The following is a 22,228-nucleotide window of genomic DNA, read 5'->3' as shown; positions in this document are numbered from 1 at the left end:
TAGAAATGACAATTAGCCAAACTTACCTTCTATAATTAATAATGCATATATTATGCTCTTTGGGCAACTAATCACCAGTCCTAAAAATTTGTTTGACACTGATAAAGATACCTAGGCACAGGCACGGGTTAAAGCAGGGAAGGCAGAACAATGTTCTCCCATTAAGGAATGGCCAGCTGGAGCAGGCTCTCAGCTATTTCAGCGCTCCTTAAACTCGCGCCGCGCTTCCAGTTGACAAAATGGTGGTGGGGTCTACCCAAGCGCTTGACAACCTGATTGGCACATGTGAAATTAAAATCCAAAGGCTCCTAACGGGAAAGGTCTCCCAAACTGGCGGTTTGACTGATACACTGAAAGCAACCCACCGCATTTATCACCCTCTGCCTCGGCTCGAAACTTGGGGAAGACGGCGACAGCAGTGCTCCTTCTGTCCACGCTACTGGCCAGGCAGGCGCGGATCAGCAGGCCACGCTGCGCAACCTGTTTCCCCGGCGGTACAGATTTGGAAGCGGCAGAGATAGCTCGCGAGGGGCACCGCTCCATTCGCACCTATCAAAACAACAGGCAGGGCTGCCACGCTTTCAGCGCGAGGAGCCGCACGGGCGAGAGGCAGCCCCGGCGCGGGTGTGAAGCGATGGAAGCCTTCGCCGTGTCCCGCCGGGATGGGGCAAGGTGCTCCAGTGCTCATGGCCAGGTGGCTCCTTCCCTCCAACCTGCTTTTCTCCTCTGTGCCTTAAGGAGGGACTCTAAAGCATTGTTTTTCTCTTGAAACTGGGGGGTTGCTTTCTCTTTGAAAAGTGATGATTTTTTTTTTTTCTCTCTTTTTAGCTTTATTTTTTCCTCTTTGGAAATTCGATCTCGTCATGCGGCTATTAGTGCCAGGTCTCTCCCTGAAATGTCACTCACTGCCATCCCTTTTTTTGTGGGCTCCTAAGAGCATCCTTATGGCAGTTGTGGTGGGATTCAGCCACTTAGATGCTGGCAGCTCACCACGGCGGGGAGTTACCCTGATGTATCCATGTTATCCTCCAATCGCGCCAAGACGTGAGGAGCTTCTGGGACACTTTGTGCAGAGTCTCAGGTGCTCTAAGGCATATTAAATGGCACATTAGATTCATCAGAGTTTAGTAAACAGATTTACCTGATGCAGATGAGTGTTTATTTATTTGGAGATTGTGTCTGCAGGCTTGCAGCCCACCTCAGCCCCTTTTGCTCTCAGGGGTGAGGTGAGCTCCATCCCTGGCATTGTCTGTAGAGTAAGGGGCATGAGGAATTTGGGTGATCATAGGCAATGTTGTCCCAGCACATCCTGACAATAATCTCTTGTCATGGAAATATTTTGATCTACAGCTACAGATCGTTCAATCTATAGGGTACAGCTGCTCCCATGACTTGTGGCTCCTTGGATGGGAACCAGTGCCATGCTGAAAAGCCCAGGTAAATCATCATTTTGTGTTCACTCTGTCCCACTGATTTCACTGCACGATTTTCAAAGGAAGATCCCCTCTGCAAAACTAAATGGTTCCCACCTTGTGTTAAGCCCTGATAAGGATTTGTTAGAAGCTTTGATCACTGTCTACCTGCTAACACACAGAATACTAAAGAGCCCTCCACACTCACAGGGGGCAGTGCAGAATTATTATTATTTTTTTATTTGTGATAAGTATACTATCTGTAATAATTTATGGACATTCTTGCATTTATAAATATCAAGGCTTTGCCAAATATTTTAACTATCCCTCCATGGCAAATTGTCTTTAAATACTGGCAGTTTTTTTCTTTTTAACATTTACTTGTGGACCAGAAACACTTGCAGTCTATTGCCCCTGGCCTTCTGTGAGAATGTTAGTTAGCAATGCTCATAAAAACTCAATTCATCAATGTGAACATAATTTGCTATGAACAGAAAGCTCACAAAAGGGTGAATTTGTCAGATAGACAGGTGGCCTGAGATCTCTCCCTGATACTGAACGATATGAATAATAGATTCTGGTAAATGTATGCCAAGACTTGAGCTGTAAACACAGCTGCCTCCATTCCCTTCCAGAATAACAGCTTCGAGAACGAAAGCACAGGAACCACAGTTCCACCTGAGGACTAAGCCTGTGCATGTACACACACACACAAACACACTCACACACTCACACACACACACACATACACACACACAAATGCAATGGACTTGCAGGCTCACAAAGAAAACCACCCCAGAAAAAGGACAGAGCCCTTTCCAGCTCCTTTCGCAGACCCTTGCTCTGAGCGGATTTTAACATGTGTGGAGAGCAGAAGGAGGGAATAATAGAAAACATTTAAAATATATTTTAAAATATCTGCAGTCACAGAAATAAATCTTCCTCTGATCCAAAGGCAAAAAAACCAAAAAAACCAACAAACCCCAAACCCCCAGCTGGCTTTTGTAGGTAAAGGATCCAGACATAAGATGGGGAAAAAAGCATCGTAATGTCACAGCTGAATATGTATAAAATAAAATTATAGGGCTTTTTTGCTATGATACTACTTCCAAAAATTAGTTAGCTGTAATGATCCTTGCTAGACATGCACAATTTTGGAGATTTTTTGTTGCAGGTTACTGGTATTTATTTCTACCGTGTTCAGTTTTCACTGGGTTTTTTAGGTTTAAATCATTAATTACTGCCCATGGACTGGGATAGAAAGATATTATATGTGCAAAAATGACCTTTCAGCTTTTGTAATGAACAGCTTTCTGCTGGATGTTTGCCCAACATAACTTCAGAGCAGGCTGAAGGCTGTTCCAGGCAATCCCAATGACCGATGGTACAAAAGGGTTGCTGTAATGTTTGGAGACCAGTGGGAAGGACCTAATCCCGGGTCAGGCCTCTCTGGCAGCATAACATAGGTGGGAGGAAAAGAACCACGGGACAGTGACTTTATGCTGCTAAAAATCCCCAAACAAGTCTTAAAATGGGGCCAGGCACGTTCATTTTGAGAGCATCTGAATCAGTTGGCTTTAAAGGGCAGAAATGGAACGTATTGCAGGAGAGAATGAATGTCTGAATTGTTTGTTTTGGGCTATCAAACTCTCTTATTTTTGCAGTTCTAGTTGAGGGCTCTCTGCTCTAGTCTTTGCATGGTCAGGGTTTAATATATTTTTCTCTTATAGGTATAAAACAAAGGACTTTTCCCACACTAGCATGCCTTATTTTAGGGATCAGGCAGGCTCTTAATTTGATCCCTCTCTGGCAGTGTTATAGCCCAGGAAATGAACTGGGAATTGTATCATCTGAAGTTCATACATGTTTGTTAATATTTGTTATTTAGGGAGGATGCTTCTCTGTAATGAGCTGGCGAAGGTGAGAGACATGCAGGCAGAACCAGCACATCCTAAAGCTCCCAAAATGTGACCGCATATGAGATATTAAAGGCAAAATGGAAGTTCTGAACAAATGAAATCACTGTCAGAATAATAAAAGAGAAATGAGCTATGATCTAATCTGTTTTCTAGCAGTGTCACAGAGGAGCTATAATAAAAGCTATTTGCAAAGTTCAGAATCATTTCCCGTGCAAAGCCATTCACACACTCTGCGACTCTGGACAAATGGAGGGGGTCTTGGCTCTGCCAAAAAAATGGTGTGTGGATAGTTTACTATTAGTTTTAACTTTGTGCACCTAAATTTCTCAGTTGGCTGCAATTTAATCTCCCCCTTTCTCTGAGATGGCACATGAACTTGTGCACCTGGCTTTCTCCCTCTATTTTTGGTGCCTCATCTTCACACCTTTCCAATTACACACTGCAAGTGTAAAGGACAAACAGAAAAAGGAAAAAGCCATATCACTGGATGCTTATCTAACCTGGTTTTGCACCATGCATGCTTTAAATGAGAGCACAGCAAAAGATGTGCTGTGTCCTCATTGGAACTGCTCACTCTGCTCTTCTCCTTGGAGTGAAATCCTACTTCCCATGTCCCTCTCTTTCTGTGGCATCCTCTGTGCAAGCAGTGTGTGAGGAAGAGACAGACAAAAGGACTGCAATGAAGGATGAAGTCAGTCTATAAATGCCTGTTTCTCCCTTGATCTTCACAATGAAGTGATAAAATATTGATGGTGGTGTACCCAGAGTCTTGCAGAGAGCTAATGAAGGCCCTACTCTGTGTGCTCCCCCCTTTAAAGCAAATAAAACAATTAGTGACAGCTTCCTCATGTTACTTGTTTGCATTTTAAAGGGGCATAGGTTGGACAGCTGGAAATGGGACTGAACCAAAGGGAAGAGAACATGGAGCAGAGCAGAGCTGACCTTGGTCTAGGCTGTGGGAAAAACTATGGACAGGTGGAAAAGGAACATCCTCCACTGATTTCTGCAGAAGTGGAAAAACAGCAACAAAGCTCTACAGAAGTTTCTCATTTCAGTTCAGTGCATTTTGTTACAAGTAGATTAAGGCGGGGCAGAAGGAGGGAAAGAAAGAGAAATCACTATTTCTCTAATATAACAGCCACCATTTCAAACAAACTGCAGTGGAGGTTTAAGAGCAGCATGGACCTCTTGTATATCTGCAAAAACTCCCTGTTGGTCAAAGGGATGGATGACCCAGAGATCTACTCACTTGGAAAGAAATGAACAAATGAACATCAGTGGGAAGGGCAGCAATAACAGCAAACTGGAATCTCCCTGGCTTCCTGGCTGTATGGCTGGGAGGTTTCTGAACGTTCTGGAGTGTGTGCTTACAAGTTATGTCCTGTCCAGGATGGTGTCTGCTGAAAATGAGGTCTGATATGGTCATTCAACATGAAGACCTGGTGATGAACATTAATAAATCATCTCCTAGATTTCATGGGCTGGGCACTGTCCTCTCTTAGAGGGATCCTTTCAGAAGAAGCCTGCCCGTGTTGCTTAACAAAAGGCCTGCAAAAATCCACCAAGGATTTGTGTATGCAACCCTCAGCAAGTCTCAAAATGCAAAAGTGAGCAAATCTCTTATCTGTACCCAAACGCCTTGGTTGTCTTTGCACAAGTCTCTCTCGAATCCTCCCAGTTCCCTTAGCACCCATCTTTCTTGTCTCCCTTTCTCCTTTGCTTGCCAGTCTTTATTTTTCCCTTAAATATATCTTATGCTCCAAAGCACCAAAAAAAAAAAAAAAAAGTAAATCACAGAGTGAAGGACGTAACTAAGTAGCAATTAATATATTACCTGGTAAATACATAAGGTAAAGAATCTTAATTTTTTCATGTTTTACTGGACATGGGAATTACTATACATAGCAATGAAATAATTCTCCTGCTGGCTGCAAAAGCACCACTAAGCAGTCAGTGTGAGTCACTAGCAAAAGCCACAGAAGTCAAATAAACATATGATGCATTGCTTCTATGTGGGAAAGACTAATGTGTGGAGAAGACAAATATTGAGGTCTCTGCCTGGTGGAAGACAGCATTGCTGTACCAATGGAGATGACTGAGTAACTGGTTTTGGTGAACTGAAAAGTGGACCTGACCTGGGAATTAAACTTCACAGGGTAATTTTGGTGATTTCAGATGTGCTGAAGGTGAAAAATTAATGGACATTTTAAAAATAGGATGTGCAATTCAACCCTGCCACCCTCCCTATTATAATGCCGGTATTATTTGGGTATGCACCAAAAAAACATTATATAACATAACATAACATAACATAACATAACATAACATAACATAACATAACAACATAACATAACATAACATATACTACATAGTACACAATGCATTACATATATAATTTTATATATATATATATGTAGCTAATCAAAATACAGGTCACTTCCATGGCATTTTTTCAAGGTTCCAGTTTCTAGGTGACTTCTAATAGAGCTAAAGATCAGGCTGTTGGAAAAATATGAGATTATTTATGCAACTACACAGGCCTAATCTGAAAAAAGAAAGTTGATTGGTGTAGCTTAGAGTTGATATTATTGAAACAGAAATTGGGATTACTGAAGTCACAGTAAAGGTACGTGGCTCTACAAGTCAGACATGACCTTAAAGCCACAGGTGGACCCCCAGATTGAGAGGAGCCTCTCAGTGACTTAAAGCTGCCACACTGATTCTTCTGAATTTATGACTTGGAGTCACCTCAGTGGACCTCAGCTTTTTGTCCCTAAACCCACAAGATGGATGTGCCACAACAGCCACAAATATCCATTAGGATGTTAATAAAAGCCATTTAAAACAGAAAAACCCAAAACAAAACAAAAAAAAAAACCCACCAAAAATAAAAGGAGAATATACAGCCATATTTTTAATTGGGAACAGGAAATCGTAGGAAATTCAAAATTGCACAGTGTACTGGGCATCTATGGCAAAACAACACACAGATTCAAAATCTGGTATGGTGAATGAATTAAAGAGCAAAAAAAGGCCAAGCTCCCTCCCAAGGATATATAACCAACCTCCTGGAAAACACACTTTGATTGCATCTGGAGCAGAGGCAGGCTGGGGCACCAGGGGAGCACGGGGCAGGGGTTTGCTCTGGACAGGCTGCACCTCCTCCTAACACGCAATGGAGGTCTCAGTGCAGCCTCTGAGCCTCTGGACAAAGCATTCCTGCACTATTGCTGCAGCATAAAGTCTTCGAGGGGACACCTCGGTTACCTCCTGATGCAGGAAAACACATCACAGGCACCCAGCTGGGGTGAGGGAGTCTGCAGTCACAAACCAGAGAAGAGCTGCCTCTCCCAGATCACAGTCCCTAAAATTCCTCCTACGATTATTTGGAGGTTTGAGATGACCTTACCCTTGTCTGAATGTTTTTTATCTTTTTTTTTTTAATGGAAAATTTATAGGTGTTATGTATACACATTCGCAGGCACACACACATATTATGGTAGCTGACAAGACTGAAAGAGTACAAATGGAAACTTTCTTCTCCACTAAATATGCAGTTTAATTCCTCATGTACATACAAAAAAAAAAAAAATAATACCACTCCTCCTTCCCCCACCAATAACCAGCGTTTTGGCATTTTGGAAGAAAAATTTCCAAGTACCCCAAGCTGCTTTCTATGTTTAGTGGAGAAGCCTGAGTGCACCACTAAGTCTCTAACTCCACTTGAACTCTTGCACTAAACATAGAGATGGCCCTTTCTTCTCTAAAACATTCTGGGCTACAAGCTGGATGTGTCAGCAATATAGCAGATGGGGAAAATGTATACAAGTATATTAATTTTGTGGCCCAGATTTATGCAGAACACATATTTGCACAGATTTCATATAGGATTTAAAAATCTTGCTTTAACCCTTACTAGATAAATGTGAAGCTTGGAAAGAGCAAAAATGTTTATAGAGTGGGGGAATGGGACAGAGAGGGCTGCTGCTGTCACCACTTGCTTTAGTACCTGATTAACAAAAATAATTTATGTGCCTCGGTTTACTTCCTCTGAAATATTTATATTAATGCTAGCAGTCTCACAATGACTTTGCAAAGTTTAATTAGCTCATATTAATTAGCTTCTTAAAGCTTCCTGGTTGAAAGCACAGCTGGGTCAATCAAGCTGAAAAAAGAAAGAATTTTTTGACTTTTCATTTCTTTGTTCTTTTCCAGGTAGATCTACTGATGTACCTGCATGGTCACAAATATTCAGGTGAGCCTTTTTATTCCCTCAAAATCTCCCAAAAACAAAAGGGCTCCGCATGGCAGGGTAGAATAGTATTTCTGAGAACATTCATAGCAGATGTGTGCTCACGACCATCCTGAAAAAACTCTTTTCATTGTCTGCACAATGATTTGTCAAGGAGTTATAACTGTCATGAATTATTTGCCAAAGGAAAAAATAATTTCCCTGATGGCTTTACAGGATGGTCTATACACACTTTTCCAAGTGCTTTAATTGTACTTTAGAAGTGAATGCAGCCACGTTGGTGCTAGGTTTGGAGACATATCTGTGTCTAGGATGGGGTGACTCAATTAATTTTTACTGTGGTTTGGGGAGAAACACTAATGAGGGCTGCAATTTTATTTTTCCTGAGGATTACTGGGTAAAGAGACTTGTAAGTATGACTGTAATGCTATTATAAAGTAAGTACTTGTAACACTGAGCATTGTATGTAAATACCAAGTACTACAAAGCTTCCTGAAGTGCTCTACAACCTCAGGCATCTTCTGTGCTAAAACTGAGGCACCTTTCAGATTTGCACCTGGTTTATCTGTATTTCTTCTAGTGGAAGTTGCTCCTGCTCATAACAGAGGGGTAGGAACAAGATCTTTACTGTTCTTTCCAACTCAAACCATTCTGTGATTCTGTGGTTCTATGATTTCTGAATTTTACCCAGAAAAGCTTTATATTGGGTCATGTTCCACACAGGTAACGCTTACAGGCACAAATAATTCTGCTAGACTGCTCCTAACTGTTTATTTTGTGTAAAAGTTTTTCTTTATGTCATTATATACATGTCCACTGTATGTACCTTTTTTGTTCAAACCAACACAGGCAGAGAGGATAAAGACTGTAAATTAACTTTTACATTTAACTCATCCCCAGAAAATTGTGAGACTTAATGACTGATACACAGTGGAAGTGACAGACAGGAAAACCCTCTTAACCCTCAGGTCCAGAAGATAAGCTAAAACATTTTCAAAGAATTTGTCGTGCCTGGCATCACAAAAGTGGCTCAGTTCACTAGGTGAATAATTTCCAGTGATTTTTTAAAGCAAAGTCCATGTAAGTAATGCACAAAAGGAGACCAGGCTAAGCCATACATTACAATATTTCTGCAGTAAATTTGACAGGCTTAGGCAAAAAAATATTTGTATTGACTGAAAACTGCATTTCTGCAGTACCTTATTCAGTAACTCAGGAGAACATACAGTGTGATATCTGCAGGATAGCTTTTTTTTTTCCCTCCAGATGTCTCTTTTTCCTTCCAGAAGTTGCAGAGCATTGGACAAGCAGTAACAGATGATGAACACATGCATAACTACAAATGGGCAAGCTGATTGTTTTCAGAATTGGTATAAACATTTGCTCTTGGATTGAGATTTAGCCCATAGCAAATCTTTACATTCTCGTTATAAACCTCTGACAAAAAGAGCTTCTAATGAAAATGCTGACAGTGTGAAAACGTGGTTATGGTCAGGAAAACAAATGGATAAAAAGTGGCATTTTGCAGTTCCATATGTATACTTCATCAGGGAAGTCTTCGCTAAGTTTACATTTCAAAGCTAAAGCTTGATGATAACTGCTTCTCCTACCCTTTCTATTTAAGGCCCCCAAACCTACTTCTATTACTGCTATCTCCTACACTAAAATTGGAAAAATAAAACCACCAGGGGCTGGGATATGAACTTTCCTGAGAGCTCTGTTAGAGAGCCAGCAGCTGGATTTTTAGCATCTCTTTTATTTTTGATTGTATAGATAATAGTAGAGCCTAATCAGGACATGGACTCACTGCAGTAGGGTGTTACAGACTGAAAAAACGGGGAGAAAAGCAGACATGGAGAAGAGAACTGCACTCTGTGTGTGTCTGCATGGGAGTTATGGAAGCTTGGGTTTGCTTTGCTTAAACAGCCCCAGACACACCGTGCCCACACCTCGCTGGCCACTCCATGGGCAAAGGGCAGCACGAGAGGGGAGGCAGATGCCTATAAAATCTATTTTATCCTTATTCATCACAGTACAAGCAAAGTGCTGATTAGTAGGTGATAATAGCACAAAAATGTGGGTTTACAAACACAGAGCACTTGAATGTTTTTTGGGACAACACACTGAATTAAGTGCTACCTGCCACAGCACTTAAGCCTTTCTTCAACACTGCCAGGGCTTCCTAGGCTCGCTTTAAACTAGCAACTACAAAATAAGCTAAAAATAGACAAGAAAACACAAAAGAGAAGGTGGCAGTGTAACCCCAACCCTGCAAAAAACACTAGAATGTGGAGTTTGGTGGTCAGGCACCAATGTTTAGAGACTGCCTCCGTGGTGAGGGTGAGATCCCATCACCCCTTGGGTCAGTGATTTGCCTATTCTATGCTGGTTGGTTCTTGTTCTCCCTTGTTTGTTTTATGTATGTCTGTAAATATTCATTTTCCTTAGTTAAATATGTATCAGTTCTAGAAGTTTCTGTGTTACTCGACACCCCATTGGCTGTCCCCTGTAATCCCTCCTGTGAGTTATCCCTACTGGTTACCTCATTGTCAGTCTCCCCTCCTTAGCCCTACCCTACTGCTGTTATCCTTATCCCTGCCTTTCCTGTCTCCAGTATAAGATCCCTGGGTCTTCTCCAAAATTGGCTCTTCATCCCTGGAATTTTCACCTGTGATAAACCTGCTCGTGGAACCCACAGGAAGAGTCACTCCTTCCTTCTTTGCCTCCACGTCCTGACAGCTCAGCTCATGATAAGCTCCTTTAGGTGAGGAGCTCACCCTCCCCTCCTTTTTGTGTGGAGAGCCGCGGGTTTAGAGGGTGCAGCCAGACCTCCGGGCTTCTTGTTTCCTGGCTTAGTGCACCCTCAATAGAAAAAAGAAAAAAAAAATAATAAAACCCTTAACCAGAGTTTTTAAGAACGAGGAATGTCAAACAAACTCGGGGCTGATAACCAGGAGGAAATTGGGCACAGTGATGGTGCAATAGGGTGTCTCCTCTGGAGCCAGTAAGAGTTCTAGCAGTGACTTCAGGGTGATACAAACTCTACTGCAGAGAGACAGAGGAAATGTTCTGTGCAAGGAAGGGGCTATTGGAAGGGATGCTTTTCTTGGAATCCTAGAATGGTTTGGGTTGGAAGAGCCCTCAAAGATCGTCTGATTCCAACCCCGTGCCATGGGCAGGGGCATAAAATAACTTTGCATAAAGCAAATTGAATCGTAGCCGAATTTCAGGAAGAACTCCCGACAGCAGGATTGCCTGTGGAACTGGAAAATCCTCACACTGCCACAGACAGTAAACAAAGGCTCAGAGAGACTTCACTGGCTTGTGGGATAATGAACATGGAATTATATCATTGCAACAATATACACCCGCTGAATTTGACTCCACTTGAAGAGATGAGAGCTCTTAAGTTGCTACGTTGAAAACAATTTAATTGAACCTTGCTAATTAGAATATAACAAGTAGTTAAAAATTATGCAATGCTTTAAAAATATTTTAATTAATTTGAAATTCTGATGGCAAATTAGTAAATGTACGTCAGTGTCTTCCCGTGCTTGACTCAATACATCATTGGGAAAAAAAAGGATATATTTTTTCAACAGAGACACTAGGAAAACATACACAAGTAGAAAATAATAATGTAGAGTAAGGAATAATTAATTAATTCAAGCTTCAAGATAAGATCACTGTGTCCTGCTGACCCTACGTGTTAATCAGTTGATTGATTAATTGCTACAATCATAATAATTATAGGGTATAAATCTAAATACATTTAATGATAGTTTACACTTAGAATAAAAATGTCTTTTATGTCTGCTTATCTTCATCATTTCTTGAAGCCTAGTCATATTTTTTGTTTGCCGTAAATAAACCTGAAGCATTTTTAGATGTTATCTTTGTGATGAGGTAGGTTTAGACTTCATTCATCTGATCAGCAATATTTTTTTGTGTGGCCTCCACCTCCTGTCTAATGAAAAATATGTTCCTGGATGAGAAACAATTGATTATGTGCAGTAACCAATACAACTTCATCAAAAGCTCATCCTTAATTGAAAGACAAGGGGACATACCAATGAGGCCATTGTGTAATTACAGGCTGTCTTTAACCAGAAGAGTTTTACATATTGAATGGTTCTTCTGCTACACAAACTCAGTCTGAGGGGAAATAGTGAAGCAGATCAGCAGAAAAGAAAAATATTTTTTGAAAAGAATGCAAAGAAAATCAAGAATTCTGTTGATTTCTGATTTATAGGAAATAGAGAACATCTTGACATCTACATCGTCCTTGAATTTGTGCTTTCTCATTAAAGTTAATTGTGCTTTATGACTGCACTAAAGGAACAATAGAGGTCCTTGTACCTCAACTGGCACAGCTGAAATCCATTTTTTTACTAAAAGTACATGTGAAAAAAAAAATAAAAAGAGCTACTCAGTTAAATCTGAATGCACTGTTAAGGAGCAGATCTTAAGTTACTAAGGCCTCACTCAGTAATGAGGTGTCTCAGTAGGAGTGACAGGTAGAAGTTGCAGTTGTTTGTACTCTGCATGTTCCATGGATAAAACCTCCTATTTCTATCATTGCCATCCTGATTAACAAGTCTTGCCATTGAAAAACACAGGAAACCTTACATAATTGTAAGTTTTAAATTTTTTTAAAGTATTTTGTTAAAATACAGACCTTAACACCAGATTTCATGACTATTTTCAGTTGAGCAGTTCTAGAAACTTGGGGTTCTTCATTTGTAGAGTGGGTATCTGTACACTGCTTTGCAACTCTGATTTTGCAGACATATTTGTTAGATAAATAATTCTAGGTTAGGAATGATAGTATAAATATTTTAAAGAGCCACTAAGGCATTAGAAAAAAAAAACCTCAAAGCAGGCAAATTCCAAGTGAATGAACTTTTGCAGTCTTCAAAGGGTTACCTGACCTTCTGCTTTTGCAGCTTGCTTGTCTCAAAGTTACAGCAAAGGAGGAGATAACAGTGAAACTGTACTATAAAAATAAATTACTATCATGAATATTAAGCAACAAGGATATAATAAACATGACTGCTTACATGATTCTGATTTATTGATACTGATTTGCTAGTAAATTATCACACAAAGTACTCTTTTTAGTTGTTCAGGAACATGTGCAAAATAAAGCTTAGTGGACACTTCCCAAAGACCTTGACATCTGTTACTGGATTCATACAGGGGAATCTTGATGTCTCTTTTTCTGGTAGGGATGCAGCAATATATTTACTTTCCTTTTCCATGGGTCTATTTAGTTTTAATTTTTGGCTGCCTGGCTTCCTTAAACTCTCTATTTTAACCATGCACCGTTTTTTAAAACTACTATCATGGAAGTTCAGCTCTGACACAGTGGAACAAATCCAGCTGCAAAATCTCCTAAAGGCTGTTCATGCTTGTTCTGTTAAATAGTGCTCACTTTTGAGTCAAGAGGTTTCATTACTATATTTATGAACCTCTTGGCACCAGGAGTTGGGATTTCCCAGTGCTAAGCATTAATGCATTTTGCATCACTTTTTAGCACTGGGAACTCTGGATCACTGGTGCTGAGGGGTTAAAGTCAGCAAAAAAAGGTGCAGATCTTTATTTCCAGATAGAAATCTTTTATGCATGTGTGTGTGTGTATGGTCTGAACAAATTTCAGAGAGCACAGGTAGAAAGCAGGCTGCCACAGCCACCAGCTACCAGGACCTGCAGCTTTTAAGGGATCTCAACATTAATATGGCTATATTCTGCATCAGATATTTGTTATCCAAATTGATGGAAAGTATCCTATCTGAAAATAGGATTATTCTTCTTTAAATTTAAAGCCTGCTTTGTGCTTATGTGGCTTATATCACTTCATGACATGGTGTGTTATGTCAAACCTAAGATTATTTGTGGAGATTTCTGAGACAGAATCTACTTCATTTTGCCTGTCATCAGCCTAAAGAATGTGCCAAAAGACCCCTTTTTATTTTTTTGAGGCAGCAATTCACAAATACCATCTGAACTAAAGGACAACTACTGCTTCAAAGCAAAAACACAGATCCTGGATCAAATTCTAACATCTCCTAAAGTGGTTACTCTCATCACGGTTTATTTTTTCTCTGTAGAGGATTTCTCTCTCCACAGTGGGCTAATTTTTTTTATTTTTTTTTTTTAATTATACACTTAAGCTTACAAGCAGGAATGTGGCCTCATCAGGTGCCCTGATCTGTGGTATAAAGAAAACCAAGCAACGACCTCAGCTGCAGAGAGTGTAGGTTAGTTCTGGCTGCATGTGAACATCCAGATGCGAATCGAACACAAGCCAGGGAAAAGGCTGTTCTAGAAGTGCCACTTGATAGCCCAGAGCTGGAGCTGCAGAAGCGTGTATAAACCTGCCTGCCAGGCAAGCCTTCCTGCTCCTCCAGTTTCGTCTTGTTTGAAAGGGAAATTCAAAAGAAAAGATGGGGAAAAAAGAAAAGAAAAGGAAACTGAAAGGGAAACAGAAAAGGGAAAGGAAAGCGGAAGAAGGTGATGAAGAAAAAGGAAAAAAGAGAACAGAAAAGAAAAAGGAGAAGAAAGAGGAAAAGGAAAAGAAAAAAGAAAAGGAGGAGGGAAAAAAAAGGAAGAAAAGAAAAAAAAGAGAAGAAAAAGGGAAAGGGAGGAGAAGGAGAAGGAGAAGGAGAAGGAGAAGGAGAAGGAGAAGGATGAAAGGAGAAGGAGGAGAAGGAGAAGGAGAAGGAGAAGGAGAAGGAGAAGGAGAAGGAGAAGGAGAAGGAGAAGGAGAAGGAGAAGGAGAAGGAGAAGGAGAAGGAGAAGGAGAAGGAGAAGGAGAAGGAGAAGGAGAAGGAGAAAAAAAAACAAAAGGAAAAGAGAAAGGAGAACAAAGAGAGAAAGAAGAAAATGGAAACAAAGAAAAGAAAAGGAAGAGGAGGAAAAGAAAAACGTCACAGACTGTGCACTCGCTTTATTTGCCCTCCTTGTGAGTAGGCACCCCGTGGATGTACCAGGCCAATTTTCTCCCAGTCCCTCTACTTTCAATGGCACCTGCAGGAGTTTTGGGAGATGAACCATGCAAATCATGTTGGGGTTTAGTCCTGGCTACCTCACTCTGTCTCTGTGTGTGCATGTCCTTTACAGGACATGGTAGCAATGCCAGCTTGGAAAATATTCCCCTTGCTCCTGGGGCTGTCCTGATAACAAGCTACAGACACCAGGTGTTTTGCATGAACTCTCAGTCACATTTTGGGGTCCTAAAGCCTTTGAGAGTCCTTTCTGGTTGCTCCAGTTCTTCTATGAGTGAACAATGTGCAGTTTGATTTTCTGACCACCTGAGTACATCTCAGTGAAGAGGTTTTGTGCCTGGATTGCAGGTTTTTTGTTGCCAGTGTTAACATTATCACTCCAAACAGTGACCGAGTCAGGCCATGAGCTGTTGGTGAGTGAGATGGTGCTGTGAGATATACCTTTGCAGGCAATTAAAGCCTTAGTACTGGGGCCAAAATGTACCAGCAGTCACAAGGGTTAACAAGCTTGTGAATTTTACGTAGAAGGGAGTCAAACGGAGCAGTTTGATTCTCCAGGAACCAAGACAAACTGCATTTTATTTTAAAATTGCGGGCATTCAAATTCCATACCTGTACTATCAGCAGAAGGCAGTGGATTGAAGAAATGTTCCTGCATCCCAAGAAGCATCCTTAAAAGTCACGTCTGACAAGTTCCTGTGGCCTCAGTGTCACACACTCCCTGACACCCGTTTAGGAGGATGTGCAGCACTACTCAGTGTTCCCATTCCCACACTATTTCTTACTTTTCTTGACTTCCCTTTTAGCTGTTGTCTGGTACAGCTGGTGGAGTACAGCTGCTGAGGATGCTTTTCTGCAGCCACATTACCCAGTTTTCCAGCACCACTTTTTCACAATTTGTGTCCCTCAAGAGACGTTATAAATCCTATTAACTCTGAACTCTGGCCCAGCCTTGGTAAGAACACCAGCCTACCCTCACACTGAGACATCAATGCTTTCCCAAAGTATTTCAGTTTGCAATTGCATTTCCTCTGGCAGACACAGACCTGCTCAAAACAGGGAAATCAGGCATCCAGGCCTGTGTCAAGCAATGCCCCACAGGGTGATGCTTTCAGGGAAGGGGAGCCTGGACTTCCACCCTGGCAAATTTGGGCCTGATTCGAACTTGTGTCTCAACTTTACTCTGACATTCTGTGAAATTCAGTGAGCATTCTGTAGACAGAGTTACTGTTATTATTCTCATTGCATTGATGTATTTTTTTATGCCCTTTAGTATATTTCTGTTATTGTGGTAAACTGTGAGGTCGCTTTTGTGACCATTCCTGACTTGATTCTGCACCTGCCTACTCCGTGGAATTTTTAGAACTTTTAATGGATCCTTTCTTTTTCTGTGCCAAACAATTTCTAGACCATTTCCAGAAAAAATGAGCGGCTGTAACTCCTTTCTGATTAATTACTGCTCAGTGATAAAGGTACAGAAAATATATGGTTTATATGACTTAATTTTTCATCTACCAAATTCTACCCAAAGGTTTTTCGTAGTCCTAAGTGTGAAGGCTAAGTTTATGCACTTTCCCCTAACTCAGTTGCTTGAAACATTTAGAATGCATAGAAATACTCCATAAAGTTAGTACACTCTGAATGCCACAGCTGCAGCAGTCTAGGTCTTCAAATAGTGTACCAGGTTCTCAAATATCTACGTGATGAGGACCAGAGAACAACTCAGTTGTTACCTTTTTTTCACCTAGGCATCAACATGCTAATCTTTGCTGCTTCAGATCACACCTGTCACCACACAGAGGTGTGGTGCTACTCTTATTTGAAAAGGTAGAAACTTCTGGATAGTAGAACGGTGTAGGGAGGGAGGAAGACAGCACAGCACTGAGGGGGATGGCTTTCAGCATCCCCTTCTCTTGTTCTTGGAGCTTCTCCTTCTCCCTCCCTTCTTGGTCTTCTCTTCCCACTTCCCCTGCCTCACTTCTTCCATTTTTTGCACCTCTGAAATTGTGTAACTGTGGCATTATAGGCTGCTTCTCCTCCTGTTACTACTTTCCCCAAGTGGAAGCTTCACTCACAAGCCTGATGAAACATTTTTCCCCTCAAACCCAGAGTGCCAATTCTCACTTTGTCAAGAGCTCTAGATAACCCTCAGGGGAAGTTCCTCTCCCCCTGCCTCCCCCAAACACTCCAGGTTACAGGGTCACTAAAGATCTCCTCCTCTTTCTTCTTCCCAACCCCTTCCTGCCCGGTGTTGTTGCTTGGATTTCTCAGTTTCTCTTTCACCACTCTCTCCTGCTTGATTTTCACCATGGGTTTCCCTTATGTTAACCCAGATACAGACTCTCAAATTGGCTTTATTCTTCCTCTGCCCTTTCCTTCATAGAATCACAGGATCATTTAGGTTGGAAAAGATCTTTAAGATCATCAACTCGAACCATTTCCCCAGCACTGCCAAGTCCAGCACTAATGCATGTCCCCAAGTGCCCCATCTGTACCACTTTTAAATCCCTCCAGGGATGGTGACTCCATCACCTCCCTGGGCAGCTGTGACAGTTCTTTACCCCTGAAAAAAGAGTCTCTTAAGCACAGATGAAATTTAAATTACACAAATAGACTGCTTCCCATGCCCCAAAATTAAGTGGAAGAGGAACAAACTGAAACCCCAGTCTTTTTCCCTTTGTGTTTGATTCCATCCTCTGAGAACCAGCAATCGGTGTAAAGCTATCAGAGTTTCTGGAGCCTCTGTGATTAATCTGGTCATTAGTCACAAATATAAACTACTGTTTCGCAAGTTGAAGTGAGGCAGATGACATTTCCACCAAGCATCCAGTGACTACTCTACCTTCCCATAAACGATAATGCTCTGAACAGCTGCATCCCATGGCAGGTAAGAACCCAGAAGAAGACCTTTTAGCCATGTTAGTGCTCGTGCAATTCAGGACAAGTCACAGTTTAGACATAAAACTCTCTTGTAAGCGCTGCTTGCAAGCCCTGGCTTCAAAGCACGGTGTTGGACCTACCACGTACATCAAAGTTCTTGAAAAGGGTTCTCCCTGTGTAGTTTACTGCAGATTTGTATCCAATAATTTATTGTGGGAGCATTAAACCATTCCTTTCACAAACACCTGTGCAAGCCAGTTGGCCTAGTCAATTCTTGTTTAACATTTAATTATGAATATAATTAGCATGAGTTAAGAGACAGGCCAGGCATCCGCAATAAAATTTCTGCTATGCTAAAAAAATTATAACTATAATAACAAGTCTAAACTGGGGGAGAATATGTCCCTCCTATGCAAACTTTTGCATGATAGAAAAATCCAAGTACAGATTCTTTTAAAAATTTCTGATTTCCTTTGATGATAATTGGAAAGCCTCCACCATATTTATAAGAGCAAATTAAACTGTGTTTCTGTCCCTGTAATAGTAAGACAATTTTAATCACTGGTGTAGCCCTTTCAGTGAGGTTCTGCAGGGCTTCCTCTCTTCCTCAAAAGGTAAATTTTATTCATTAAATATAATTTAAATATTCTTTCATTTGATGGGATCACCAGAACACTGTGTTAGGTAAAGTTTACAAAGGGGAAAATCCTGTTAACATGTGGTTTCAGTGTAGATTTAAGAGTTTTATGACTTGTTCTTTTTTAGCAGAATTGTGTGCTATCCAAAGAAAAGCATTAGTAAATATCACAGCATATCTTGTTTTAAATCCAGAAGGTCTTGTTTAGAAAAATAAAACCCAAGTCTAGAATCAGGCTGCCTATGGACAGGTGTTACCTGATCATCCTTCACAGGGAAAAGCCCTGCAGAGGAGGTAAATTTTCCTGCATAGGTTTTGTTTTTTCATTTCTCAGAGGAAAAGAAAATGAGGAAGAAAAGTCTTACCTATTAATTTCTTTCCTTTTTTTTTTAAAACATTTCTTAATTTGGGCTACCTTACACCTCAAAAGTAAAAATCTATTCAAAGACATGACCTCCAGTTTTTAATTTTTTTTCCCCCCTAAAACAGTTGCTTCCAGACCTGAAAAGATCTGTTTAAAAGTGCTGTTGAGCAGAAACAGTTTGCAGCCGTGAAGAAAAGGTCACTGAGAAAGAACTGGGAGGTTACCAGGACACATTGTTCCTTAACACCTCCTGGGAACAAAAAGCCTGGAGTGAACCTTTGGTTACCAGTTTGCTGCTATTGCAAGTACAACAGCCTCCTTTTACCTCTTCAGTGGAGATATTCTTTATTATTGGCTTGAATTTAGGTGAAGACTGTGTTAGAATATGGTATAATGTTGGGAATGTTACAGCTTAAATATATTTAAATATTTTGTACTTTTATTTTCTTTTACTTACTTGTTTCACTCAGGATGATCATGTACACTTCGAATCTGTATTTTGTTAACATCCATAGATTAGAAGCCTTCTCTTGTAGTCTCGCTGTCTCCTGTATCATCTAACATCTCTTCTAAAATGTGAGGGCTTTTTCCTTCGCTGTCAATATCAGTTACTCATTCTTGAATCAGATATTCACACAACTTTCCAGATAAGACTTCAAGAATATTTCAAAAATGAATTTAATACTATTCAAATCCCACTGAAAATACCCAGTACCCCATTCTGAATTAGCTGCTATTATTTTTAGTGTTACTGTGTTTTGGAGAATGTATATACCACAGATGTATTCATACATTTGCATGGTTGGCAATCCCTGAGATTATGCTACTCATAAAATCATTCCTGTTTTTTTAAGAAATTTTTTAAAAACTTGCACCTTAACTTTTGATTACTTCTTGTTTCTACACAGTTGTTGTTTTCTGTTCACATTAGTTTATGGATCTCTACTGTCTTCTCGTTTTTAAATTTGGCCAAAAAAGTGTATTAGTTATGATGTATCATGTGAAATATATTGTGGTGACCTTGGATTTGTTTATAAATCACCATGTTCACATGAAATTGAGGCTTTCTGATGCCATGCCAAGCCCCAAAACTTCCTTGGACAAGTAAATAGAGGATAGAGAAACGATTTCAATAGGAGGCTCGCCAACTGTGAATCTGAAGGCAGTTTGATTAGGACTCGAAGCCCACAGATTGAGATTATGACAGAAATTTGCATAATGCCAGAGACTGATAAGATTTGGTTTCTCAGGAACCTATTACGTGATGATGTTAAGAGACTGTCATGGATTTCTTACAGTGCAATATGCTGACTTGTCTTTCCAAGACGAGTTGGCCTTGAGCCTTGTTCTTTGTAAGCCTCGAGTGAGGTTTCTTTAGATGTCTTTTGAAAATCTCTTTAGACATCTTTTGTAACTTTCCACCAAGATGATACAAGGATGTTATGACTGTCAGAATAAATGAATGTATTTACTTCCTTTCTGTTTCCCAGCTACTATTTTCATAACACTGCATAGCAGTTCAGAGCAGGTCCTTCCGACATTATATTTTCAACCGATGCGGCTCAGTTCTTTGGTCATGATTATGTATTGATGACTTGATTTGTTTATTGTCTCCTGACACCGTTTGGTTTTTTTTGGTTTTTTTTTAATTTTTGCCTGATTTTGGTGCAGACAGCTTCTGTGCAAACTCCTCAAAAGTTACATTATTCAGTGCAAAATTGGCTCTGGTCTGCTGAAGACCGAAGCGTGATCATTGCCCAGATAGATGTGAGTTTCTGCAACATGTTGTTTCAAGCCACACAGGCAGAGGCTTCTTGGGGGCCCTTTGTGAAACAGAACAAGAGCCAAAGCTCAGAGAAAAGCTTTTTACTAATGCCAGCTATGCTGGAGATGAAGACAACTGACCAGCATGGAGAGGACTGACAACTACTGATAGCACAGGTAGCTTTTGAGGGTTAAAATAAAACAAGTCTATTCTTCCTATGGAAGAAGAATTTATTGCTTTGCTATGTTACCCTCATAGATTTTTGTCAGGCCAGACTAGTAAAGACCAGTGTCACAGATGAGCAAAACTGTAAAAAAAATTTTTATCTAATAGCTTTTGCTAACCAAAAATGTTACAAAACTCTATCATGTGTAAATGCTAAATAACCATCTTCAGTTTCTGTATAGTAGGGTAACACATAACATTGTAGGATTGATAGGAATGACATTGAGAATTCTGCTTAGCATGCACCAGGAGACCTTAATTGATATATCGAAAGGATATGTGTGAAATCATTTGAAAAAAGTGTTAATGGTCTATCAGAGCAATCAAAGAAAAAAAAATCCGGATCTTGAAAAAACAAAAATTAAATGAGTATCTAATGTGGACCTTAGGTGGTGTCTAGGCACTTAAATTGTGAAAAACTTTATTCAGCTGCCATCTATCCCTTCAGGTGCATAGACTAATTAGGTACTACAATTGTGACCTTTGAGGGTCTTTAGGTGCCTATGGCTCTGCTCTCTCCCCTTGCAGAGAAATGCTTCCTTTCCTGTCTGGGCTGAAAATCCTGTGCTCCAGAGATGGGGGATTGCTTTGTCTTCTAAGTGGCTGGGGGGCTTGATCTGTGGGGGAATTACCAGGACTGAAGCCACATATGCTGACTGGATCTAGTGCCCTAGAAATCATAGAATCAAGTGATTTGAGTTGGAAGGGACCTTAAAGATCATTTTGTTCCAACTCCCTGCCGTGGGCAGGGACACCTTCCGCTAGACCTGGTTGCTCCAAGCCCTGTCCAGCCTGGCCTTGAACACTTCCAGGGATGGGACATCCAGAACTTTTCTGGCACCCTCACAGGGAAGAATTTCTCCCTAATATCTAAGCTAAACCTACTCCCAGTTTGGATCCATTCCCCATTGTCCTGTTACTATAGGCTCTTGTAAAAAGTCTCAGTCTCCATCTTTTTGTAATCTCCCTTCAGGAATGTGTCCCTTCACCAGAGACCTGGTGTCAGATGTGGACCCCTTGTTTTCTGTTCCCCACACTGAGACATATCAGACTGTGGATTCCACGTGAAAACCTGCAAGTCAGATTTTCAACACTACATTTTTTTATTAATCTCATTCCGCTGTTCATCTGCCTCAAGTGGGAAACCCACAGCAGTAAGTGATACGTTCATTCAGAAAACTGTCTGCAGGAGAATCGTAATTCTGGCAGAAGGATTTCTATTTAGAGTACATATATATATATATAAATACACATCTGCCTCTGTGTGTGCATTTTAAACAATAAATCTCCTATTTATCTGCAGAGCTTATGTGGCACCTATTAAATTCATATTAGCGATAAGGAACTGAAATGAAGGCATAATCACTAGACCTCATTGAAAAAAATCTTTCCAATGTAGTAATCTTTCCAACCTGTTGCAGAGAAAATCAAAGACCTGAACTCAAGCCTCCCAAACCAGAGACAGATGTTGCAGCTTTGGGAACTGGGTGGAATTTTCCTTTGTGGAATATCAGTGAGGTTTTTTCTTAACTGCAGTTGGACAGATGCACTGTCTATACAGATGCAGAGTCTATACAGCTTGCTCCAGCTGAAAAGATCTGGAAGGACTAGTGGATATTTAAATATTTCCTGTGCTGTGGATATCAGCCATCAGTGCGCAGAGACTGTAGTAGACAAATTTCTTTTTCTCAATGCCTTTGCCTGAGACATTTCAAGGAAACTAGTTCAATCAAAATAAAGATTTAGAATCAGCTAGCACATTTACCT

General features: G+C 40.5%; 1 protein-coding gene across 3 annotated transcripts in view; it reads right to left on the bottom strand.

The window, feature by feature from the left end:
- ARHGAP15 (Rho GTPase activating protein 15) overlaps positions 1-22,228 on the bottom strand; it is a 321,555-nt gene that overhangs the window by 34,900 nt on the left and 264,427 nt on the right. The window contains exon 13 of one of the 3 annotated variants that reach the window (XM_069021287.1): positions 18,930-19,066. The exons of the other annotated variants lie outside the window; for them this stretch is intronic. Coding sequence (XP_068877388.1) covers positions 19,041-19,066 — 26 coding nt within the window. The 3' untranslated portion in view covers positions 18,930-19,040. Of the gene's footprint in view, positions 1-18,929; positions 19,067-22,228 lie in introns of those variants that run through there. 3 annotated transcript variants of the gene reach the window in all.

Source organism: Aphelocoma coerulescens, chromosome 7 (genome assembly GCF_041296385.1).
Source record: "Aphelocoma coerulescens isolate FSJ_1873_10779 chromosome 7, UR_Acoe_1.0, whole genome shotgun sequence".
Taxonomy (NCBI): Eukaryota; Metazoa; Chordata; class Aves; order Passeriformes; family Corvidae; genus Aphelocoma; species Aphelocoma coerulescens.
This window is presented reverse-complemented; position numbering and strand designations above follow the sequence as displayed.